The sequence below is a fragment of the Alligator mississippiensis genome, chromosome 3 (genome assembly GCF_030867095.1).
Source record: "Alligator mississippiensis isolate rAllMis1 chromosome 3, rAllMis1, whole genome shotgun sequence".
Classification (NCBI taxonomy): domain Eukaryota; kingdom Metazoa; phylum Chordata; order Crocodylia; family Alligatoridae; genus Alligator; species Alligator mississippiensis.
In genome coordinates this window covers 145,608,771-145,635,487 of record NC_081826.1, presented here as the reverse complement: position 1 = coordinate 145,635,487, position 26,717 = coordinate 145,608,771, and the positions used below count along the sequence as shown (strand labels likewise).

The following is a 26,717-nucleotide window of genomic DNA, read 5'->3' as shown; positions in this document are numbered from 1 at the left end:
GTAATGCCTGTTGACATAGAATACTACTCCATCTCCCCTTTGCCCTTATCAAATTGAGGAATGTGAGTTGATGACAGCGCATAAGAACCTACACCTTCTTCTCATACTGGAGAGCTTTTTAATTGAGCACAAACAGGCACAATAAGATTCAATGGTTAGACACAGAGGCTAGATACTTTTGGACAGGAAATAGCATATTTACTGAAATAGAAGATGATCCTGATGTAAGATGACCCCCCCCCAATAATTAGATTCTATATATAGAAAATGGATACATTTCTTATAATTTTCCAGGTACAGAATCTTATCATTAGAGGTTTGCCTTGAATTTGTCCCCTTCCCACTGCTACAGCAGGAAAAATAAATCTGAGGGGTTAGGTAGCCCCTTTGCTCTCTGCTTCCCCTAAGCTTTTTCCCTTAGCATCCCCTTCCCCCTCTCCTTACTGGCAGACCCTGCTCTCCCTGAGCACAGAGAAATGAGGAACAAATTTGAAAACAATAACCTTAAAATTAAACATTGCTGTAAAAATTTGCACATACACTCATACACTTAGCTCATCTAGAATTGATGCATATTACCCTTTTTTTTTTTTAAACTGCAGCAAGTTTTACCACAAGTACTCCATAAACATCTGTATATTTGTCTAACATGGGCTATGTGGTTTATAGTCATTCGCAGTGTTGATTGCATTTAATCAACTTCATAGGTGGTTTCCATTGCTGAGCACATGCTGCTTTTGGCAGCATTTTAATGACAGACAATATATTTGGTGAGATTTCCTTGTATGCAATTGTAAAAGAAGGGGTTTTTTTCACCATGCCAATTAGGGGAAAAAACTAGTCTTGTATTCAAGTAAATAAGGATTCTCTACCTCCTCCTGGAATCTTTTAATCAACTTTGGATAGCTTCCTAAAAGATGGTTTTTAGCTCTATCAGAAATTATGGGCTTGATATAACAAGGCTGAAATTCTATGTACTGTGCTGGGGAGGAACATGTATTAAGAAGGAACTTGAACTAGATTACTATAATGGTCCTTTGGGATTTAAAATCAGTAAAATTTATTTTTTCATTTAAAAGTACTCTTTAAGGACTTAAAATTATAGTTTCCATTGGGTTTGAAGAAACTAGTATTTTATGCCTCAAATGAATCTGCCTATAGGTTATGCTTAGGGACCTACTGAAATTGAGGAGGTGGGAGCCAATTTGGTGCGTGGCTTGCCGTCATTTTTGTGGGCTTATCACAGGGCCCTCCTTTCCCCCCTCCAACGCCTCTGACTGGCTGAGGCGCCCCAGTGGTCTCACCTTTGCCACTGATTGGCCAAGGGCTGTCCATCATGAAGCCCCGCCCTTCATCACTGATTGGTGGAGAGAGGTGGGGCTATGCAACAAGCAGCCCTTTCAGCCAATCAGCGGTAAGGGGTGGGGAGGGGACATGACCGCCATCTTGGCTGCTTCTCTTCACACCAGTGGTGCCCCCCCCCCCGGTGGGTTGGAAAGCCAGGCTGCAGAGGCCATTTGGACTGCTGGCTCCCACTGGGGAGCCAGCATTTTATTTTTAGTAAGGTTTGTTGTTTTTTTAATTCATGGATTTCACATACAATTTCATGATTTCTGTGAAATCCACAAAATTGCAAATTGAGTAGGTCTCTAGCTGTGTTTTATTTTCCAGTATTAATCTGAAAATAAATTATATAGGAGCTCCTTAATATTTAGATCCTGAAAGGCTATTAGTTACAGTAGACTTCTGCTACTTTAAAGGAATGCTATATTGGTGTTTCCTGAATGGTTTTTGAGCATCAGTATTTAAAAATACATTTCTTTACATTATTATCCTAGACGTGACGCCAAGGATGAAGACATACATAAAACCTTTCAAGTTTCCTTGCTCTCTGAGTTTATCTTATGTAAGATATAAAATGGCAGTATTATAATAGCTACTGATTTTAAATATGTCTTTTTTTAAAACAAAGAGATAAAATACTTTTCTTAACCTTCTGTTTAACTGAATCAACTGAAAATACACCTGTATGCTTAAAGCATGTAAAATCCTATACCTTATGTAAAGAGTGTTCCTCAATAGATTGTGTGGACAAGTGATTCTATTCCATTCTAATGGTATAAGTTTTGCAGTTAGAAACAAGATACTTTGCAAATTATTTCTTCAGGAGATCAAGTTAATCTTTGTTAACTGATTTAGTGAGTGTGTTTGGAGTTCATGGCAAAGACAATATGTTTAACATGAGTTCTTTGTGGATGCTTGCCACAAAAGAATGGAAGCCATAAAATACAGAAAGTTTTGAAATGTACATTCATTTGCACGTAAGCATATGCATATGAAAAAGCAAACGGTACTCTCTCCTTAACATTTAAGGGAATTATGCATATAAATCTTTGATCAAAAAGGTGATCTTGTACGTCTAAGATACTGTGACACTTTTAATCTAGAACCATATTTTATTTGGTGCATTGTCAAGTTTAAAACAAAACAGTGCTTGTTTCAAAAAGGTCTTGCTGGAATTTTGTTTGTGGCTGGATGGAAGAGGGCACAGATGGCAGGCTTTTCACCATAACCTTAGTATAGTCCAAACTTACCAACTTTCAGGACAGACAAGAACACCTATAAGTTTTACTATGACTCTTAGAAAATAGGTACTGCTGTATGTTCCAGGATACTAGGATTAAAAGTAATTGCTTAGCAGAAAGCAAGATGTTGACTGAAGAACATTTTGCTACTGTACTTCTAAACAACTGACAGATCTCAGAATCAGGGTGTCAGTGCTCTTTACTTTTAAATACAAATAAGGCAATTGCTAAATTTATGAAAATCGTATTTAAAGAAAATTAAAAGAAGCCTGTTCACCTGTTGCATGTATGTGCCTACTGTGAGATGTGTTTGTAACAATTACCAACTTGGACCATGCTCAGGAATGAAACAGGAATTTCTGCAGCTAAAGACTTGAGCTTATAGGACCAAATCCTGAAGCTTGAAGCTGCAACAGATTCACTTCAACCTTAGATCAGGCACAGAAGGAAACAAATATTATGTACATACTAAAGCATTACATATTGATTTGCATGCAAAGTACTTAAAAAATTCATGAGTTAACAGAGAAATGCCCATATTTTCTCACAAACCACACTCCCCCAAATAAAACATGGAACTTATTTTTGGAGGGCAGAATGTAGAGAAAAGAGTTTTCCAGAGCTGTGGTCGACTGCATTACAAGTCAGGGGTCGGGGGGAAGTGGCACTTTAATTGGAGCAGCTCTGAGAGTAATTAAATCGTCCCGCCACCATTTTTCAGTGCGGGGATGCTGATACACGTGACACTGGAGTCCACTGGAACACATTAATTACCACACTCCAGCAGACTTGATTAATTGAGTCTGCTCTGACGCACTGTAATTACAGCACGTTGGAGCGGCCTCACTGCACGTATAGGTGTCCAGAACATCCAGGAAGTGTGGCATCCCATGAGACAGTATAGCTGAAGCAGCAGATACTCCTTGGTGTAGCAGAACAGCAACAAGACTAGGCCCCAAACCCTTGTGAAGGTAGTTGCACGGGCAAGACTTTACTTTTCTTTTTTTTTTTTTTTACTGTAAACAGCCCTTTAAGTAAGTTCCTGTGAATAATAAAGAGTTGTTTCCAAACCACAAGCCTCATTAAGATACTACAGATTGCATGCAGAAGCTCACTCACTTACCTGAAGCCAACTCGGTGGCTCTTCAGCCAAATTACTGTTTCAACCAGTTGTTTGTGAGAGGGTTAACACTGGACTCTGCCCCTGATGTCTGCAGCCCAACTGAGAAATATTACCCATGTTAGCAACCACAGTGTCTGCTTTTTCTATTCTACCCCACTTCTGTTCCAGCAAAAAAAAATCTGCTTCCCCGTTTAAGATACATACCCAATTTTGGAGGGCTAATTTTGGGGAACAGGTACATTCAGTATGCAAGTAAATGCGGTACCCAACAATCAGGGCCAGGTATAACTTGGGATTCAGTGGTTATAGAATTTGATATGGAACCCTCCCATATAGCCCAGAATTGTTTTCCTTGGGCTTGTCAAAAGAGGTTCTAGCCATTTTGGTAGCAAAATTTTTTTTCCATATGTTTAAGAAATGTAAAACAATGCAGTAATACATGTTTGGGTCATTCACAGTAGCTTTAAAGGGTTGGAATTGTCCTACTTCATATCAATAAGCTGTTAATGCTAAAATCCAATTACTGCAATTTCAATATCACCTTTGTTAACCATCTAACTGATAATAATTTTAGTACAAAGCAGTTTTATAAAAAGCCAATCCTAACCCACAACTAGCAGAAAACTGGGATTTTTGGCAGCTATAACAAATTCCATCATTCAGCGATAGATATCAACTTTGCAAAGATATGCAGCATATGGAGATAAAAGGCTCAATGCACCTAAGTGGCATGTACACTAACAAAGCGTCTGGCAGTTAAGAACAGATTGGGCTTCTATTTCACTGCAGAGTGAACCTACACACAGGCCCCTCTCCACTTGAAGCTGACCCACATCACTTTGTATTTAGCACCCATAGGATAAATAGCTTCAGGAAAATGTTGACTCTAGCCACAGCATTAGACCAGACTAAAACTTACAGTCTCCATACCAGTTCAGGGCACTCTCTAGCTCACTAGGCCACTCTTCCTCATGGTTTATATATTTCTGCTGTCATGCATCACCCTCTTGTGGCTACCGAGGGGCTAGCTTCAGGAGGAAGACTGGAGAGACTCTTGGCAGCATCTGGCCTGTGGCCTGGTGATTCAAGCATTTGGGTAGGAAATAAGAAGGGTCAAACCCCCTTTGGGTAAAGGGTGCCTAGAACCTGAGTCTCTCAATCTCTTAGGCTTAGAGCCTGCCATAATCAGAAAACTCATGGGTAAGAAGGTCAGTCCTCCACTTCTATCATTATTTCATTACTTCCACCAATGATGAACATAGGATGTAATAAAATCTCAAACTGTCAGCAAATTCCAAAACGTGCAGTTTCCCAGTAACATACACACCACTAGCACATGAAGGGTATCTAGGATCTGGCCCAAAGTGGCAATTTTATCAAATATAAAGAATTTAATATCAAGGGCTATTGCATTGATCATATTATACATTTTCAGATTTATTCAATACGAGAACTTATTTTTTAATATCAACAAAGCTGCTGAAAAAATTCCAGAGTGCCACAGAGGAGTACTGTAATAAACAGCCAGCTTTACTGAATAATTTAATTTTGTCTTTTGGCAGACCACATCAAGACTTGCTTTTAATAACAAAAATTGTGAAAGCTTATACAGAGGTATATGTATAAAGCAGGATTTTTTTCTCCAATATCTGCCAGATTTTAAAAGTAACCTCAAAGGGCCAGATTTTATTCCATCTCTCGGGCATCTAAGTGGATTTAGGCACCTAATTGTGATTTTAGTCTATCCTGATCAAGTCCCTTACAATCCATATTGTATTTTCATTTGTAACATTGTCACCTGACCCTTTGTTGACTTAGTTAGAACAAAGAAGCAAGGAGGAAGAGGACCCACCCCACCTTTTGCATTAATAATTTTTCAAGAACCTAAGTGAGGAAGAACAAATTCACACCTAGGTGCATACGTTCACTTATGTGCCTAGTAAGTAACATAGCATCTGGTGCTAAGTTTCTCTTCTTTTATTCTTCTCCTCCAAGATATAACGCTTTCTTCTCTTTCCCAGTATGTTTTATTTCTGTATGTATCCACAGATCTCCCTTCCACCCTTTGTTTGATCTAGACCACCCTATTTTAAGACATCTAACTTACCCATTTTTTCTTGTTCACTCTCCCTCAGCTTCAAAGTACACATCAAAGCAATCATTCTTCTTATTGGACAATATAATATGCAAGCACTGGCCTCAGATCAATCAAAGGGTTGTTCCTTCAATCATTCAGAATTAGAATTACTAAAGAACAATACACATTGCAACATGAGTGCATGGCCTGATCGGTATTCCCAACCCAATCACTGGGCTGCTTACAATTAACAATAACTTCTATAGCACAGAATACTTCGGTGCTGTACTTTAGAAACAGTGAAAGACACGTTCCCTGCCATGAGGAATTTACAAACTTTGTTAGAGGTAACAAGACATGTAAAAATAAGGGAAAATGACAAGTAAAAAAAATTAAGTTTTAATGAAGGATATAGGCAGAAGAGAGAAATGGCTCCAGGACAAAGACAGATTAGATGGGGCAACGTGACAAAACAAATAAACCTGAGAGCTGTAATCTGCTCTTTGAACAGAAATTGGTGAGGTTTCTACATCCAGAAAGAGCTTGTTCCACAGCTGCAGCAGCCCCAGAGAGCTTGTCTATACCACAGTGGCAGCAAGTTCCCACCCACTATGGACTTACTTGATAACACACCCAAAACCCAGTTCACCAAGGAGACTGCTCTGGTCTAGTCCCAAGCAGTCCCTCTCAGGCACATTGGGACCAGGGGCGCAAACGTAGGTGGAGATGAGCCCACAGCAGCCTCACTAGCATGCTTCTGAGCTTGAAGTGTACCTGCATGATAGGATCTGGTCCCTCGGTGACAGGAACTATTGTCTCCTCTGCACAGACAAATCCAGATACACCTTTCTCCTGCTCAACTGAACTTTACCAAAGGTGCTAAAGCTTTTGACCCTGTGGGTGAGTTGACTGACGCAAGGCTGGTCTGTGGCCTGTGGCCCAACACTGCCCCCTTCCGCACTCCATGAACGGGCCTCAGGCACCCAGTACTGCCCCCTCCCGCCCCCCCCATGTACTGGGTATCAGCCCCAGGCACCCAACACTGCTGTTCCCCACGTCCCCAAATGCGAGGATTGGGCCCTGGGTACCCGGCACCATCCTTGCTTGGCCTTGAGCACTAGGATTGGGTGCCCGATGCAGTGCACAGGGCCCAGGGCTCTCTGTGGTTCTGGAAATTTGGGAGTAGGGGAGTGGTGGAACCTCCCCTGACCCAAATTTTCGGATCCGTGGGAAGCCCTGCAGGCTGAATGATATGGCGCCAGGGGCCAGATCTGGCCTGCAAGCCAGGGTTTGAGCACTTCTATCATACAGACTTCTTTTGCACCTCAAGGGCAGAGTGCCCTTCAGTCTATTTCATCTGGTCTGCAGATACTTGTATCTTAAATGTTTTCCAAATATCTAAAGAACTAATTTCATACTGCATTAACATATAATACAGTAATAATAATAGTAATATTTTGTTACATGTCAAAGAGCTATCATCAAATATTTTTATAAGATAGTAATGCAGGTAACAGTCCAACCATTTTACCATCTCTGAACTACCGAGAACTATTTTGACAAGTCTGCCGAATCACATTTTTAGTAATTAATTAATCTCGCTGTCCCAGGGGCAAAGGACCAGGAGAGGGGAAAGCCGCGTTCACAGGCAAACCCCAGTCCAAAGTAAAAAGAAAAGAAAACCACAACGTACCTGTTGTAGGGCCTGGGAGGAACGAAGAAACAGGCAGTGGGAAACTGCCCGCGCGGTTCATTAGTCACACCTATATTCAGCTGGGACCAGGTGACATCACAAGGAGACGCCACCTGGTGGAGATAAAGAACGGTCCTGAAGGCGCTGGAGAAATGCTGAGGACCGGAGGACCGGCAGGGAACCACTGGGCAGAAGGCATCCAGCCGCTGCAGCCAGCAGCGGCAGCAGCGGCGGCAGAGGCAACAAAAGCTGCAAAGGATCCCCAAGCAAGGGAAGACCGGCAGGGACCAAAGACGCTGGCAGAGAGGACAGTAGAGGCAGCAGCAGCTGCTGCTGCAGCGGCAGAAGCAGCGGGAGCTGCAGAGGATCGCTGAGCTGAGGACCGGCGGGGATTGAAGATGCTGGCAGGGAAGCCAGCAGGGAGGCCGGCAGCAGCAGGAGCAGTGGGGAAGTCTGAGCTGGAGAAGCCCGGCGGGGGTCTAAGCAGCCGGCAGAGAAACCCGCAGCGATCCCTGGGAGAGCCAGCGTGAGAGCCCTGATTAGAGGCAATGGGGCCGCAGCTCCCAATCAGAGGCAGAGAGAGAGAGACCCCAGCTGGGGTAAAAGCACGGGTCCCGACTCAGAGGGTGCCCTAGCCTAAGGGTGTTGGGGGGCTAAGGGTGTATGGAGTTCTCACTGTGGGTGCTCTGTTTCCTTCGGCGTTCTCCCTCCCTCTTTTCTTTTCTGTCACACCTCACTAGTAGTCATGGTGGTGGCTTTGTTCATTTTGCTTCACGTTGGGTGTTTCAGGGAAAAGGCGTTTAGAATCAAGGCACTGGCAGTGGTCCCCTTTAGGGCTTGTCTATCTCAGTCCCCTTTGCGAGGGTACATTAGCAGAGTCCTTAGCACCAGGTGAGGGTGGCTGGGACCCTGTGAAAGGGGAGAGAGGAGCCATGCAAGAATGTACTGGGGACTACCTCCAGCAGACAGTGAAGGCTAAGGGCACCGGAGAAGACAAGCCTGAAAGCCAAGGGTCTCCAGACCCTCCCACCGGAGTTCAGCCAGGACCCTGGGTGGTTGTCATCGAGAGGCAACACGGAGACCAGGGAAGACACAAGTGGGGGCTAGCCGCGAATAGACTCGGAGGCCCGTCTAAAAGGGTGGCACATGGTCGGGGTGTAGGGGAAGTTGGAGCCCCGTGAACGCCCGCCAAGACGCGCGACGTCCCTGGAGGCACCCTCAAAGGGGACCGCCTCCACTGAAAAACCATTCAAAGTCATGGCAAGTGAGTTAGGGATTCACCCTGAAGACAGCCGAGGTGTCCTCTGGGGTCTGCACGTGGGTCCCTGGCAAGCAAGATCAACTGCTCAGGCGAAGGCGGCACAGGAGCGTATAATAGAGCGGAGGTGGGCACACTCGCATTCATCAAGGCTAAGTGCAAACATTCATAAACCCAAGCCTGAACTGATTCAATCTTTGCAGGTTATTCTAACCTGCATAAATTGAATCAATTTAAAAATGAACAGACATTCACTTCTGATTCCAGAAATGCAGGCATATGCCTGCAGTGGATGCCAGAAGCCAGGGGGTGCTAGAGCAAGCCCTCAGCTGCAAGGAAGCTGTGCAGGGGGGGAGGGGGAGGCATGGCAGAGTATGATTAGGGAAGGGTTTAAACCCCGACCCTGGTCTGCAGGGACCCAAGCCAGGGAGTGCTTACAGCGGGGAGGAGGGAAGCAGCCCCTTCCAGGCATTTCCCATGCCCACCCTCACTGCACAAGTGGCAGGGGGCGTGGCCAGCCCTGGCAGCAGCATTAAATAAATGGAGACAGGGTGTTTAATTCCCTGCTCCATCCCCTGTCCCATCAGTGTGGACCCAAGCTGGGGTCTATCTGGCCGGGGCGGAGCAGACTGTGTCAGGATCCATACCCCCCAATCACTGCTGCAGTGGCAGGGTCAGGGGCATGGCCAGGTACTGGCCCAGCATAGCTCCCCTGATGCTCCCTCTCCTCCCAGGGTCTGCCTGGCCAGAGCACAGTAGCTTGACAGGCATTTCCCCCTCCCCTTGTCACTGGAGCGGTAGGGGACATGGCCAGCCCCAGCAGTAGCTTCAAGTGAACAGGGGTAGGAGGGGGTTTAATTCCCCTCCCCCACTCCCTGCCCCACCAGCACAGACCCTAGATGGGGTCTGCCTGGCCAGGGCACATCAGCCTGTGTCAGGGTCGCTCACCCCTCTCTGCTGCAGCAGCAGGGGCAGAGGCATAGCCAGAGCCAACCAGCATGACCCTCTGAGGCAAAGGGAGCAGGGAGGGGGTTTATTGCCCCCTCCACCCCTCTCCCATGGGAGGCCAGAGCCAGGGTCTTCCAGCCCCAGCTGCCACCTCTGCTGGTCACTGTTGCTATCACTCAGCCAGGCAGACCCCAGCTGGGGTTCCCTGGTACAAGAGGGGACAGAGGAGGGAATAAACCCCACCCTGCCCCTTCAACTCAGGGAGCCATGCCTCCACCCCAACACAGGACTGGCGATGGGGGAGCAACCGTGATGGGGCTGCAGCCCGTGTGATGGTATCCCAGGGAGCGCAAGCCTCTTCTGGGTGTGAGGGGATGCGCTGCCACAGACTGCACTGGGCAAGCAGAAGTGGCGGCACTAGGGGGAGCTTGGGGGGCTATGGCCACCCCAAACTTTATCTCAGCCCCCAAAGCCTGAAGCACAGCTCCCCCTACCAGGAACAGGTTGCATTCCCCAGGAAAACATCACAGGATCTGCTGCCCCATCAGGGTCATTCCCCACTCCCTGATCCAACAGTAGGGGCAGGGCCATGGCCAGACACCAGCCAACATGGCCCCTGAGGCAAAAAGGGCAGAGAGGGGGCCATGACTCTTCCACAGAGGGTGTATCTACATGAGATGCTTTACTGCATATTAGACTAATACATAGCAAAGCATTACCATCTACACATGCACAGCAATTACTGCACAGTAGATTAGTCTAATTCACCATTTTCTACTACCTGTAGATACAGGTATTAGAAATTGGCGCATTAAACTAATATGCCTAAGTACACATGTATCTGCTGAATGGGAGAAAATTACTCCCAGTCAGCCTAGGCAGCAGGGAGCCACAGGAGGCAGGGAGAGCTACCCTGGCTCAGTAGAACACTGCCTTACAGCCACGTAGAGATCAGGAGGCATCTCAATTTCCACATGGGTGGGAGAGCTGTCCCAGCTCAGTGGGACACTGCCTGCCAGCCATGTGGAGATCAGGACACATCTTGATCTCCATATGGCTGGGAGGCAGCTGTCCAGCAGCCCAGAAAGCACTCCCCTGCCCCACAGAGATCAGGACCAGCCCCCATACTGCCTGCCAGCCTAGGGCTGGCATCTGGGAGAGCCTGGAGCAACCTCTGACTGCTGCAGGAGGGCAGACCAGGGCAGGAGCATCCTTGGACTGAAGTGTTCCTAATGGGCATATGTTCAGCTGCGTGCGGGGCAGTTCCTGTTTAAAGCACCTGAATGCACCTGAATTTTCTGCACAAAAAATTCAGGCACACTAACTGCACATGTAGGAACACCCAGAGTCTAAAACTAATAATAATAATAAAAAGAACATCAGGCGAATCCTTTTTCAGAAGCAGAATCTCTAGAAATATGCTTGATCAAAGATTTTAGTCAACTCATTAAACCACAGAAACATTAACAGTTTCTAACCTGCTCATATTTCACCATCACTTGGAGGGATGATTCAGCAAGATCTACATCTATCAGCTTCACTTACAAGCATAAAACATGTGAAAGATTAGTTCTCTGAGAAAATCATGTCACGCATTCTCCACTTAAGGAAGATAAATTTAAAAGCACTTTATAATGTATAGTTTATGAAAAAGCAAGTCAATCTAGAAAGAGACATGAGTCTGAATCTGTGATAGTTGTTTCCAGAGATTACGAAGGCATTCAACAACTGCTGCATGCGTAGAATTCATCGATGCTGTAATTTTGCAAGCAAAGAGGTCATATTTTTTATTTGCAAAGAATTTCATATCTATTTAATCATTTGAGCTTATATTGTCTTTCAGTAGAACAGAAAAAATCTTGACACTAGCTGTTACTACAGAATCATTTATACATTGAGCAAAACTACCCTCTTGTTCTCAGTTAAAAAAAAAAAGAATGATTTTCCACAAGAGATTTTATGAAAAGTGGTTTCATATGTAGCTTTCTCTAACAACATTATTCAACTAATTTTTCTATTTTGTAAATAGCAAGCCTATTTGTTTCTTGTTTTTTAATCGACCACACCATCAGGAAGGATAAAATGAAATACCCAGTTCTATTAAGTGTAAAACAGTACAGGGAATAAGTTATGTGTTGTTACTATATATAAAACCAAGGGGCTTACCTGTAAGGAAAACATTCAGGAAACTCCTTGTGGAAAAGAGAGTGGAGATTTCTGATTTATTTAAAAAAGTGAGACCAACCGAGAGAACTGTGTCTTGTGGCAATGATGTACAGGCACTCCTCACTTAACGACCGAGTTCCGTTCCTGCGACTAGGCTGTTAAGCGAATTGGTCGATAAGCGAGGAGGCGCCCCCTTGATACTGCGTGCCTTGGCTTGAGACGCCGCGCTGCCGTTTCCACAATACGTTTCGTCAATACCGACTGCTCAGAGAGCTGGTCGTAAGTCCGCGCAGTCGTTAAACAGGTAGGTCGTTAAGTGAGGAGTACCTGTATACTTTTGTGATAACCCCATCTCAGCTTTTGGATTTGTATAAAATAGCAGAATTTGTATCCTGTGTCAGAAATAGCCTCCCTATCATCTACTGGAATTTAGTGATTTTCTGAGGACAGAGAAAACGTTGACATCTTCAGGCATTTGAAGGTCTAATTGAGCAACCTGAATATTAAAAATGATGCACACTGCTGGTAACAGTACCTAGAGATTAGGGAACCTAACATTTTCCATCATAAGATCATGTTTTCATTTGCTGATAACTTGGCCATAACAAGGGGGCACTGACACTCTCCCCACTGCTGATGCTGGCTTCGCATCTGCCTGCTTGCCACCCACCCCAACCCGGCCACAGGCTGCTGCAGGAGTGGGGAAGGGCGGGCACACTGAGATACCTGTGCACTCCCAGCCAGGATTGCTCCCGGATCACTAAACCTTAGAGGGAACATTGCTCCCAATGACCTCCCAGCTAGAATGCTGGGAGTGAGGAGGAAGAAAAATCAATGGGCACTGACAGACATGCAGGCTCCTATGCAGCTAAGAACCAGAGACTCTCTCCCACGTGCTATGCACCTGCATGCCTCTTGCCAGAGCATGCAAGCTCCACCCCAGTGCCATCCAGAACTGGCTGGTGAAGGCTATCTTGGCTTCCACTGGGTCTGTGTCCACCAACCACACCACTCCAGGCTGCAAGAGACAGCTGCATCTGGACATTGTCATGGTGGACAAGAAGAATAAGCACGTTGTGATGGTCAACATCACCATCCCGTTCAAGAACTGGCAGCAAGTCTTCATGGAAGCCTGCAAATGGAGAAGTACCAGCCACGGGCAGAGACTAAGAACGCAGGAATGTGAGGTGATAGTCAAGGTGCTAATCATTGGGGTGCTCAGAACATAGGACCCCAGCACCAAGAGCATTCGGTGGACCTGCTGAATATCCTGTCACTGCACCAAGCTAACGAGGCAACTCATGGTGTCTGACATAATCAGATGGTCCAGACATCTATGTTGAACATATCATGGACAAGCACCACTATGTGGACCCCAAAAGACCATTGACTGGAAGCAACCCAGTGGGGACTGCCTGCATACCCCCCTCCAACACAGTGTGACTGAGAACTCTCATACCTGAATTCTTCCTCAACCCCACAGTTGTGCCACTGAATGGTGTTACTAGTATCTGTGTGTACTCTTTAGAACCTACCACTTTGCAACAGGGTATTCTGCATCTTCTCTCCATTGTAAGCATCATACCTGTAGCTCCCCTACCCCTACCTTATCCCACACCTGGGGCCAAGTAGGCTACACCCTCCTATGTAACTTAGTTGCATCCTCCTCCTATTCCCCTTGTACTATGTTGTCACCCTTGTCCAGGTTTTTATATTTCCTTCTATCCCTTCAACTTCATAAATTCCCTTTTTAACAGTCACTAATAAAGTTAAATCTGTTCTGATCAGTTCAGATAGCAAGCCCTGACCTGTCCTTGTGCTCACATGGGTGGGAGGGAGTGAGGACCCCAATTCCATGAGTCTCAGGACCTCAAGTTGAGAGCCAAAGTAAAATATGGAGGCAAGAAGAAGCCATCTGGTGAGGTTCTGGATGAAGTCTGGATACAAGAGCCCAGGAAAGATGCTGGACAGAATGGAGAGAATGGCACTCAAGATCATGAGAGACCTGATCAAAGCAGAGATGAAGAATTTGCATTATTTAATTTTCATGCTGGGTGTGTCAGAGTCAGAACTGGATTTCAGGAATCTAGAGAGTAGATCAGATTTCTGACAACTGCTCAAACCAGTTAGGGGAGATCCCAAAATGGAGGCCTTTGAATTTGCCAGAGGAGACACATGGAGAGAAAGGATGGTAATGATCCAAATTTTCACTGGTGAAATAGGAGAGAAGGACATGCAATTTTGGTTCAGCCCCATGTGAGCACAGCAGAGGCAGCCCAGGGCTGGGCCAGATACAGTGAATTGATAAGCACACACCCACAGACGAGAACTAATTTTTTGGCAGGCTGGATCCAGCCCCTGGGCTGTATTTTGCCTTCTCCTGTCCTAAAAATTTTCCAGGACAAATACAAACTGTGTAATGAAGCCCCAGTGACCATGACCAATCACCAGAAGATACAGGAGGCAGTAAGGGCAAGCGACAAACTATTTACCATGGACCTACTACCCAGCAACAGCAGTCAGGCTGCATAGATCTTCCATGAAGTCTTGCAGAAGAAGCACAGAGGACAGGACAGGAACTGGCAGGTAGCCTATCAGGCACTCCCCATGTGGGCACTGAGACACAGAGAGGGGCAGAGATGCCAAGCCACCTGCCCCAGAGAAACCTACTGGAGGAAGGCGGAAACAATCAACGACCTCCTTTGGTATGGTCCACATGCCAAGGAGTGAAGAGGAGAGTAATCCTACTCCCCATTACGGCAACAGGGGCCAAGACCATGACCAGAGAAGCAGCACTATACAGGTACCTGACCAAGCAGAAAGGGACCCCAACAACCTGCTTTGACCATTTCATCTCGTGCTTCAGGAATGCCCTGAGGAAGACCAGGAACCTGTTCATGTACAGGCACACAAACCTTTCAGTTGAGAACTGTGTCAGGATGGAACTGAGTTAGATACAGCTGTACTACCAAAGTGCAGTAGAAGACAAAGGAGAATACATGGCAGATGTATAGAAGAGAGGAGACTGGTACAGACTGTTCAGGGGCAGGATCCCCACAGAAGACAATGACAATAACAAGGAAAATAAGGAAAGTGACAAAGAGGAGGAGAGCAACACGGATGACACAGAAGAAGAGGACAATGAAGTCAACACGGACTAAGAACTGGGGAAGGGACCACAGGAGGTGGGGGGAGGAGGGGGAGGGGGAGGTAGAGGGATCAGAGGTGGTTCAGTATAATTGTAATGGGCAAAGAGATGGTGACATACATACAGGTGTGGTTACTGTAACAGGAAGTGAATGGCATAAAGGTGTAAATATGTTAGGGACTGTCAAGTAAACCGGACCAGGCATGTGACAGGGCTGTTAAAGTAAAGGGGGGGGGGGTGTTTCCAAAAAAAAGATGCATGTAACAGACTACCAAGTGAGCTGTGTCAGTCATAAGACAGGACAGTAAAGGTACAGGTGTACTTGTATATAAATATATATTTATATTAAAAAAATAGTGTGTACTACATTTAAGTAGGTACCAAAGTGCTGCTAAAAAGTGTGTTTATGGAGTACCTGTGCTAAAACTTGCAGCAGTTTTTTAAAAAAGCATCAATTCTGGTTGAGCTAAGTGTATAGGGACTATATGACAAGGTTCCTTGGGTGAATCTGATATCTTTTATTAGACCAACCCAAATAGTTGGAAAATAATTATTAAGCAAGCTTTCGGGTTCAAAAACCCTTCGTCAGGCTAAGGAAGTTTCAGCAGTTGGAAGCAGCTCTTCCTTGGAAGGCGCTGGAGTGCCAACATGCCGGAGCTACATGCAAATTGCTACAGCCATTTTAATTTCAAGGTTATTGTTTTCAAATTTGCTCCTCACTGCCCTGTGCTTAGGGAGAGCAGGGTCTGACAGGAAGGAGAGGGGGAAGGGGCTGTCAGGGGAAAAAGTTTGGAGAAACAAACAGAGAGCAAAGGAGCTACTTGCCCCCCCCCAATTTATTTTCTCTGCTGTAGCAGTGAGAGGGGGACAAATTCAAGGCAATAATTAGATTTCATACCTCAAAAAATGAACAAATTTATGAATTTTCCATATATAGAATCTAGTTATTGGGGGATCATTTAATAATCAGGGTTGTCTTGTACTTGAGTAGATATAGTATGTTAAAAATAAGCTATATTTAAAAGAACAATAAATATGCTTGTAAATACAAGGACTCAAAAAATCAGGAAATCGGGTTGTTCAAACACGGTTCTTATTCCCATACTCATATACATTACCATACAGTCTCTGTTTACATGATCACATACTTTTCTCATGTGCCTTGCCTCATTCAATGTACATGATGGTCAGTGATTAACTGGGGCCAGATACTGTGACTGACATTAATGGAATCATGTCAAAGGAAGCTGTGCTTTCAAAATATCAGATGCTATAAAAATGGTAAATTCATTGAAAAAATAGGTTCCAGACCTCTCAAGATACAAGCTCAAAATTTGCAGACACTTTAAAATTTTTTTACCTTAACTTATCTGCACCTCAGACAACGTGGTCTAATTCAACATTGCTTTACAGGAATGATTCTCAACCAGGGAGCCACAGCACCCAAGCGTGCTATGAGATCCTTTCAGGGATGCTGTGGGGTGCCATGTAACGTTAGCACTCTTCAGTTCTGTGACAGTTATGTGGTCGCACTGTTTGGATGTTATATGTTGAAAGGGTTTATTTGGATGGGTTTTATTTTGTCAGGGAAAAGATTAAAGGCTGGACTGCAGAGAGGCCTGCAGAGGGGCCTGCATGTGCCTGTCAGCCTGCATCTTGCTGGAGTCCATGCAACCTGATGATGTGAAGTCCCAGACAGTGGAGATGGAGGGCATCTGCCATGTGGGGACCACAGCAGAGAAGCCTGGAGCAGTGGAACAGAGGTCACCTGCTGGGGAAAGCAGAGATATCGAGACCTCTGAGGACAAGGAGTTTTGCTGCAGACAGTGATAATGCCTGCCTACCACTGGAACCAGCTGTAGACCATGAAGTAAGCCCTAGCCAGAGATGACAGTGAAAAGTGTTAGGAGATAGCATGTTTTAAACATTTATGTTATATTCTACCCTCCCCAGTTCTGCTGCAGTGTTTTCTCCAGTTATTAAAGTTGGGTGGTTTTATCCCTAAATTTAGCTGTGCTGTAATTGAGTATCTTGCCTCAAGTGGAATTTGTACCTTCATGGCCTTGGCTGACTTGGAGTCCCGTCACAGGTGATTCAGGAAATAAACTCAAAATATTTCTAATAGAAACCCATCGTGTTAAATATAGTCTGATCTCTCAGGATCTTTCTGAATTTTTGCAACAAAACAATTGCTCTATTATTTTTCCACAGTTAAAAATACTGAAAGCTAAGAGCTGGCATCTTCTGAGGTTGCCTTGAGTATTTCAAGGGGTGCCCAGATTTTACTGAGGGATGTCTTGAGTCTGTCAAAGGGTGCCTTAAGTCTAAAAAGATTGAGAACCACGGCTTTACAGGAAATATATCAGAACAAAATGCATAATGTTTATGAACCACTAAGATATTATGATGATAAGTATCATACAAAAGCCCAAGAGGAAATGATTAATAGATCTAAATAAGGGTCTACACCACTTGTAGTACATAAAGCCCAAGCCAAACACTGCGTGATCAGAATAAAAATAACAACAACAAAAAATAATTAAGCAAACACAATCCACCCTGTGTGCTAAATGAGTCACAGGTTCTGTAGGAAAAATTATGTTTGATTATGCAATTGAAGACTGCATAGGCGACTGGTAGGAGGTACATAGGGGTTCCTTCCCCCTCCCCCAGCAGCCAACACTGATGCTGTTGGCAGGGCTGGTGCCCCCCCCCCCCCCCCAACAAGGCTGCTTCCATCGGCAGCTTCTGCAGGTGCCCCCTCAAATTCAGAAGGCACCAGTCACTCTTGGAAGACTGTACCATAATGCATAGGCTGGACGCAGGCTATAGAGGAAACTACAAACTTAGCAATTTCTAACTTCCAAGCATTTAACTGTGAAACCTAAATAACTTTATTTTAAAAATATTTAAATGTTTGGTAGGGGAAGGGGAAAGGCTGCTAAAGAAATTACATTTGTCCCACTACATCAGCTATTTTAGCATGACAAAAAGCAACTGGCCACACATTCATGTTGTTTATCTTGATAAAAAGAATAGCTGATATGCCACAAAAATGACAGATCCATAACGAAGAAGGTTCTGTTACAAACAAACAAAACAACTTATTTGTCTTCCTGGAACAAATTTTACAGGTGGTCAGGCCTGAGATACCCCCACTATCTCACAGTGTTTTGCTCTCCCTTCTCCCCTTTAAGGGGGAGGGAAGAAGAGAGAACAGGTGGCTCCCTACCAGCCTGCCCAGCTCAGAGCTATCAAAGAGCCCTGCAGGGACCAGCTTCCAGATAGCTCTGGAGGGCTGCAATGGTGGTAGGCATGACAGGGAGCACTAGTCTCCAGTCTCAGACTGCTGCAGCAATCTCCCATCTTGGCCTTTCTGTGCACCCTTTAAAGTTCCCCATTTGCCGGCAGCTTGAGATGAGAGACTACTGCAGAGGCATGGTGGCAACAACTGATCAAGCAAACTTGTCAATGAGTCTGTCCTGCCCACGGACAGGCTGCTCTAGGGGCACGGAGATCTACAGGGCAGTACCCTCTCACCCCCTGGCTGGCGAGCATGTTTGTGGCAGTTTTGTTACGCTCCAGCTGGGGGACTGTGCATGTGTTCCAGCTAATAGTGCTCTGCTTCTATAGTACTACAAAAGACAAACTACAGAAATAATGTCAAAGGCTACAGGCACCAACAAGAAACTGTATCCCTGGGTTCAACTCAGCTTTGCACTCTAGATTCCTACCAGTGCAGAAGTCAACATGGCCCTGTGGAGCTGCAGTAATAGGGATAATAATTTGGTTTACTGAGATTACACTGAAAGATTAGGGACAAATTTTACTCTACCTATTGGACATCTAAATCAATTTAGGCATCCAATTCCATTTTTAATCTGCCCCATTTGAGTCCCTGAAAATCTATATTGTATCTGCTTTTATAACACACTGTCACCTGACCCTTAAGACTGAGTCACAAAAAACAGCAAGGAGAAGGACCCATCCACCTTTTGTATTACCTGTTTTTCAGGAATTCAATCACGGTATCACACTTAGGTCTCCAAGTCCAATTATGCACCTAACAGGTGGAACAGAATTTGGCCCTAATGGTATGTCTACGCCATGGCAGAGGAGTGCTCAGTTTCACTGCTAAGAAATTAAGTCTGCCACACACAAATCATTCCCAGAAATGAGGTGCTAAGGACACCCCAAATGGTGCCCCTGGTATCCCATTCAAGGCTAGGATTTCCTGCATGCTCAAGAGTGTTAGCTCGGGGCACCTTCAGGGCATCTTCAATGACTGATCTCAAGGGTTAGCATATGCAGAAGAGTGGGTGGATGGGGCTAATATCATGCCTATAGCTATTTGGGATTTAATAACTATTCATCCCTGCACCCAAGTCCCCTCATGGTAGAAGAACAAGTAATCAATTAGGCAGATTTAAAGCACACTTAATAGAGGAGGAGCCACCTATCTTTTGCCTAATAGCCTATAAATTAGGGCAGTTGCCCAAGAAGTGAGACATCAGGGTTCTAGGCTCACCTCACCCTAAGAGAGAAGAAACCCACATCTCCCAATTCCCAAGTATCCTAACCAAGGCTATGGGCTAGGCAAGGTTGAGGGAATCCTTCACTTCTGTTGAAACTGGGTGGGCAATAAGCATTGGGCCAGAAGGACAAAGTGAAAAGAACCTGACTCTGTAGCCCCATAAGAAGCAGAGTAAAAACTGGCCATAAGTAAATTAGGCTGGAAGTTAAAACAATGTTTCTGGCCATCACAGCAGTGAAATTCTAGAACTGCCTCCCAGGAGAAGGAGAAGAGGCAAAAAAAACCTACTAGCTTTAAGATGGAGTTTGATCAGTTTATAACATGTTGAGTTGAGATGTCTGAGAGTTGGACACACTGACTCATAAAGTCCCTCCCAGCCCTGTGTTCCTATATCTGAATTTCTTTTATGTTCAATATTTTATTTGCCTTGTATTGTAAAGAGCACAGAAAGTGCTATTCCTCAGTGGAAATATAGCAGTATGCTGTTTGTAGGTGAAAGCATGTCACTTACTTTATAAATATTATAAATAGCGACATCTAAGGGAAAACAAAAGACATACTGCAATATGTTTAGTTATCTAAATCTTAGTTATGGTTCTGAACATATAAAGATTATTACAATCATAGTTCAAAACATAGACAACAGGTATTTGAGTGATATGTTAACTTCAAGGAACCAAACCTCCAAGTCCTCATAAGCCCAGCTATTATGCTACAAAATAAGACTTTTATATTGCAAAGCATCTTACCTACTTATTTCATGCAATGGATAAAACCCCATTTTATTTTTCCAAGAATCATGCTAATTCCACATTCTTTCTTGATACTAAACATAGTAAATTAGTAGAACATAGAGGATAAATCTGAAGGTGTTACAGCTATTACAATTTAGATTTTACTTTTGCTTTTACAATCTGATCAGAATCCCTTAACTAACTTACAATTTAGCAATTTATTGCTATTTATTCTAATAATGACCATACAATATGTACACACATAAAATAACATTAGAATCCCAATCCTAAAAGAAAATAAATCACTTTGGCCCTAGTGGGTGTGTCTACTGGAGAGGCTTTACTGCTGTGTTAAACTAATGTGCAATAGAGTATCACCATTTAGACATGCACAGCAATTACTGCACAATATATTAGTAGATACAGATGCTAGAAAAATGGTGCATTAACTATTGTGCTGTACAGCACGTGTAGATGCTGACTGAGAGCAATTTGCTCCCAGTCAGCCTAGGCAACAGGGGGCCACTGAGGGCAGGAAGTGCTGTCCTGGCTGGAAGGATGCTGCCTCTGAGATCAGGATCAGGATCTGTCCTGATCTCCTCATGACTGGGAGAGCTGTCCTGGCTGCTGGGCAGTTGCCTCCGAGCCATAAGGTGATCGGAACCGTACACCCTGATATCCCCCTGGCTGGGACAGAGCTGCCTGCTGACCCGGGACAGCTCCCCCTCAATCTCCAGAGCTCAGAGCTAAGCCCCCATGCCCTCTGCCAGCCCAGAGCTGGCACCCAGGGGAATCCTAGAGTTCCCCCTGGCTGCTGCAGGGGGGCAGAGCAAGGCAGCAGCAGCCCTGGACTAGGCTTCTCCTGTCAGGCTCACTTTTCTGCCAATGGGGGTGCATATGTAGACATGAACTGGGGAGCACTTTAATGATCCTGAATTGTCTGTGGAGAAAATTTAGGCACATTAACTGCACATATAGATGAACCCAGTGTATATAACTAAAACAGCAGTAAGAGAATATAGGCAATGGAGCTGATTTGTATATACTTGGACACTTTAAACATTGGTAAACTATTTACAGATGTTTTTAAAAGCCATAATTAAATAGTCAATAGAAACTAGAAAAGTAACAAAATAAACAATGGTATACATATCAGAAATAAAGTAACAGCTCTAGTTAATGAATTATAAGAACTCCAATGAATTACAGAACAGAAGGATCATATTTACAACCAGTTATTCATGCATACAGTTTGTTTTATACACACGTACACACACACGCCCCTTGTTTTCTCACATACCATATGCACCTTTTCCCCCAAAATCAGTCCCACAATATTGACATTCATGTATTAAGCAGGGAAGCTGATTTTCTGTCCAGGGTTAGAAGCATCCTGGTTACTGTTCAGCCAGCTCAGGGAGTCAGTTGACTTAATGCCTCATTGTTCTTCACTTTACAGGTGTTAATAATTGTCTCTCCTTTTTAATGGTCTTGATGTTCTACTGATCAAGCTAACCTTTCTTAGGGCAATTTTGCTTTCCACTAGCTGCTCCTGGTTTCTTTATTTCACAGCCTCTTTAGCTCTTTAGCACAGACTCTTTAGCTCTTTTCAAGATCATATATTCACCCAGAGCCCAGTCTTCAGCAGCAGCTAAGGATTCTACTTTAGTTAAGTAGGAAAGGGAGGGTGAGTCATCTGAAGATTAGACTCTGTCCCTGCTCTATGCAGCTATAACTCTGGAAAAACCTTTTTCATTCTGCCTTTCAAAAACAAGGTGTGCGCTATATATTTGACGGTCAGTTGTATGTGAGAATATACAGGATGTGTATGTGTGCGCGCACGGGTACATGTGTGTAAACACAAAACTGGAAAGGACCTCAAGGTTAATCTAGTCCACAAATGCAGGGTGCACTATTCCTATACTATCTCCATCCCATGCAAATTCTTGTTGACTAAATTTGTAACTAATAATCCCATTTGGCCCATTTGCTTATTCTCACTGAAATACAAGAAAAAATGTTTGTTTTCAAAACTTCTGTTAACCTCCACTGATATTCTCAAAAGGGTTTTTAGCAGTTGTGAATCTGCAGTATGCTTCAGCACAGAATCTGAATAATAAATTATGTGCACCTGCCTCATTACCTTTTGCAGTAACAGGTAATATAGCACAAATAAAATTAGCTAATTTCCAGGCAGGTTGCCAATTTACAAATAGAGGAAACTGACTGACACTGTCTTATTTAGAGAGGCCACATAAGACACTATTTTATTCAGAGAACCGCCTTATTATTAAAAACTGTTAAAGAACCTCAGTTCCTTCAGAACTTTCACTGCTCTGGCATCACAAAGGAAGTGGAAATCACTCATCATTCCCCTTCTGAGGATTCCCTCAGTAAGTGTAACAAGAGTGGAGGCAAGTTCTGTGCCTCCTTCCTTGTCGTCCCCAGCACAGAGAGCGGAAAGGGAGCACTAGTGTGACTGGAGTACACTGCACTCCAGCTATACCACCAAGAGACATTTTGCAGCTGTTATAAATTGCCTGCTGTAACCTGGTATGGCAGAGAGAATTGGGGAGTTGTCAATTATTGCTGGTTCTCAACTTATCTTCATTTTACTCTATCCTGAGCACTCTGGGCATATGCACAGGAGAGGAGAGAGATCATGGACCAACTGCATACTTGGGATAGCATTAAACAAGCTTTTCAGGGCAAGACATTAAGAAGAAGAATGTCTCGCATTGGAAAGCTTGTCTAACTGTACCCCAACTATGCAGTTGGTCAAATGAAAGAAATCACCCTAAGAAATCCTTGCCTTTCACCTATTTTTATAACTTTCTGTATTTCACACAAAAGAACACCATGAAGTGAAATACTAAAAAAAGTATACATATGTAGGGGTCTACTTTAATTGCAGAGAAACTTAAAAAAAATCCTGGGTTTCATAGATTCATAAATTGTAAGGCCAGAAGGGACCTTGGAAGATTATCAGATCCAGCCCCCTTCACCAAGCAAGAAAGGTAACTGGGGGTCAGGTTACCCCAGCAAGGTGGCTGTCTGGTCTCCTCTTGAAGATTTCCAGGGTAGGTGATTGCACCACCTCTGGAGGGAGTTTATTCTACAGTCTGGACACCCTGACTGTGAAGTTTTTCCAAATGTTGAGCCTGAATCAAGCTTCCAGAAGTTTGTGGCCATCACTCCCATTTTTCCCGCTGGGGGCTCTGGTGAACAGTTGCTCACCGAACCCTTGATGTATCCCCCAGGTATAGTGGTAAGCTGCTACCAGGTCCCCTCTCAGCCTTTTTTTCTTCAGGCTGAAGAGTCCCAGATCCCTCAGCCTTTCCTCATATGGCTTGCTGTGTAAGACTCTGATCATATGGGTGGACCTTCCTTGGACTCTCTTAAGCTTGTCCACGTCCTTGTTGAAGCGTGATGCCCAGAACTGGACACAGTACTCTGGCTGCAGTCTCATCAGTGCCGAGTAGAGCAGAAGAATCACCTCCCTGGTTTTGCTGGAGATGCATTGATTGATGCATGCCAGAGTATTATTTGCCCTACTGGCTACAGCATCGCACTGCCAGCTCATATTCATACTGTGGTCTATTATTACCCCCAGGTCCCTTTCTTTCGAAGTGGTAGTCAGTTTGGTGCTGCCAAGCCTGTAGGTGTGTTTGGGGTTGCTCATCCCAAGGTGGAGCACTTTACATTTCTCAGCACTGAACTTCATCAGATTCCGATCTGCCCAACTTGCTAGCCTGTCTATGTCCACCTGTATCTGTAGCCTATCTTCAAGCGTGACCACGCTTCCCCATAATTTGGTGTCGTCCACGAACTTGGCCAGTGAGCTCTTCACCCCCACATCCAAATCGTTAATAAAGATGTTGAAAAATACTGGACCAAGCACCGACCCCTGCAGGACACCGCTGACAACTTCTCGCCAGGATGACACAGATTTGTTCATTATGACTCCCTGGGTCCTGTCCTGCAGCCAGTTTCTCACCCACCTGACTGTCTTGAAGTTAAGCCCACAATCTTCCAATTTTCTCGCAAGGACATCAAGGGATACTAGATCAAAGGCCTTTTGGAAGTCAAGGTATACAATGTCAATCTGCTCTCTCATGTCCAGGTGGCGAGTTACCTGGTCACAGAAGGAGATGAGGATGGTAAAGCAAGACCTGCCCGTGATGAAGTCATGCTGGCTGTCATTCAGAATCTTACTTTCTGCAATTTATCGCAGATAGACTCCTTGAACTTTTCTAGGATTTTCCCTAGAATGGAAGTTAGGCTGACTGGCCTATAGTTACTTGGGTCCTCCCTCCTGCCCTTCTTGTGGATGGGCACAACATTGGCCTTCTTCCAGTCCTCAGGGACTTCTTTAGAGCACCACAAGTTGTGGAAGAGTTTTGCCAGGGGTTCCATAATGACTTTGGCTAGCTCCTTCAGCACTCTCGGATGAAGACCATCTGGTCCCGCTGACTTGTATATGTCTAATTTCTTAAATCGGTCATACACCAATTCAACGGCAATAGTAGGAAGGCGATTATTCCTACCATGCTCATCCTGTACTATACCTTGGTCCAGTGAAAAACCAAGGCGAATCAGTCATTCAGGAATTTAGCTTTCTCCTGGATGCCAGTAACCAGTTCTCCTGAGTTGCTTAGCAATGGCCCCACACTCCCATTTGTTTTCCTCCTGTTGGATGTGCTCCGGTGGCCCCACCCCTTGGCGCTGACTGGCAGAGAGGCCCCGGTAGGGGGAGGAAGGACAAGGTGGCAGCTGCTATCTTGTCTGCTGGATGCCCTTTGTGTGACCCAGCCCCTCAGTGTTGATTGGCAGGGAGGCCCTAGTTGGGGGAGGAGGGACAAAGGGGCAGCTTCCATCTTGTCTGCTGCCTTTCATGTGGCTCAGCCAGCTGGTGCCTCTCCCCACCAGGCAGGCTGCCAGGCTGAGCTGCAGCAGCAGTAAGGACCACTGGCTACTACTGGGGAGCCAGCACTTTATTTTTATTAAGTTTTTTATATCGATTTGAGACAACCCCAGATATCAAGTTTTCCACAAAATCCATGGAATCATGAATTTAGTAAACCCTATACATATAGGCAACTCTCCTCAGTTATCCCCATGCATCTCCCATGAAATAAAAGGACAAATTCAGTCCTGATGTAACCGAACACCTACCCATAGACTGGCTACACCCATTTTCAATAATGTTGAATTTGGTTCAGTGGGGTTGCATTTGAACAAGACAAAGTAGAATTTGGACTATGAAATCATAGTTCTGATGTTTCACCATATATATGCCAAGAATGACTTTGTATGTAAGGAACTGGAACTTGGGAGATGTGGGTTCAGTTTTTGACTCTGCTGCATGCCTCCTGTTTAGCTGTGGGCAAAACCCTAAAGGTATATCTACACCATGTCCCTGATGTTCCCAAGAAGCATCATTCTCAAGCACACCCTGCCCACCCAATCCAGGGACACTCCTTCATCGCTAGTCTCAAGACCTTTGACATTAGCATGCTTGAAAGCAGGGCCTGCTTGAGTAACACTGCCTGGAAGCATCAGGGACATGCTGTAGATATATCCACAGTATATATGTATAATACAAAGCAGCAGAGATAGCAAAACCAGTTCTGCATGTGCTAGGTCCAGAACCAGGCACAGCACAGCCGTGCTAGTGTACCACTGTACTCAAGCTAATAAACCCTGATTCTCAGTGGAACTAACTGACCCAAGTGTAGACCAGCAATAGCACAGCTATAATCCTTCTGGTTCTGGAGCTAACATGAGCAAAGCTAGTTTGGAATATTTGAACAATGGCTGCCTTTTGTTACACAGAATTACCCTCTATGTCTCAGATCCCCTCCCCACCCTGTAATCTCTGGATACCTCCCTATTTAATGGAGATGTCCTGAGACTGAATCCATTAACATATGTAAGTGTTCTGGCAAGACGCTGATGAGTGCCATTGTCACCTAGACAAACAGATAGTCTTGATGTAGGTAACAGCTGTAAGATTGCTCAAGTTCTGATTAGAAAAAAACCCTTTTTTTCATTTTATTTACAATGGGTAAGTCTACACGTGCAGTTTATGCATATGAATTTTCTCTGCAGCAATTAAGGCTCATTGAAGTGCTCCAGGTATTTGGTAATCCTTTGGCCCTGATTTTCAGAGGCAAGCACCCACAACATCTATTGATGCTCTTTAGCATAGGTAAAGGGAGAAAAAAAATTGGGGGGGGAGGGGGGCTGTGTGCATGCATGCACCCCACCCCCCCAGGTAGGAAAGTCTGCAGGGGAAGGGGCGGGGGAAGGAGAAAGGGCTGTGGAGGGGGGAAGAGAGTGGGGCTGGGGCTAAGACTGGGCAGGGATTGGGAGGGAGCAGAACTGAGCCAGGCCCAGGATCAGGATCGGGGCCAGGGCATGGTGTACCTGTGCAGCCGCCTCGGTGCCC

General features: G+C 44.8%; 1 protein-coding gene across 3 annotated transcripts in view; it reads right to left on the bottom strand.

Annotated features, from left to right (window-relative positions):
• TMEFF1 (transmembrane protein with EGF like and two follistatin like domains 1) overlaps positions 1 to 26,717 on the bottom strand; it is a 245,486-nt gene that overhangs the window by 187,860 nt on the left and 30,909 nt on the right. The window contains exon 1 of one of the 3 annotated variants that reach the window (XM_059724478.1): positions 7,479 to 7,578. The exons of the other annotated variants lie outside the window; for them this stretch is intronic. Coding sequence (XP_059580461.1) covers positions 7,479 to 7,539 — 61 coding nt within the window. The 5' untranslated portion in view covers positions 7,540 to 7,578. Of the gene's footprint in view, positions 1 to 7,478; positions 7,579 to 26,717 lie in introns of those variants that run through there. 3 annotated transcript variants of the gene reach the window in all.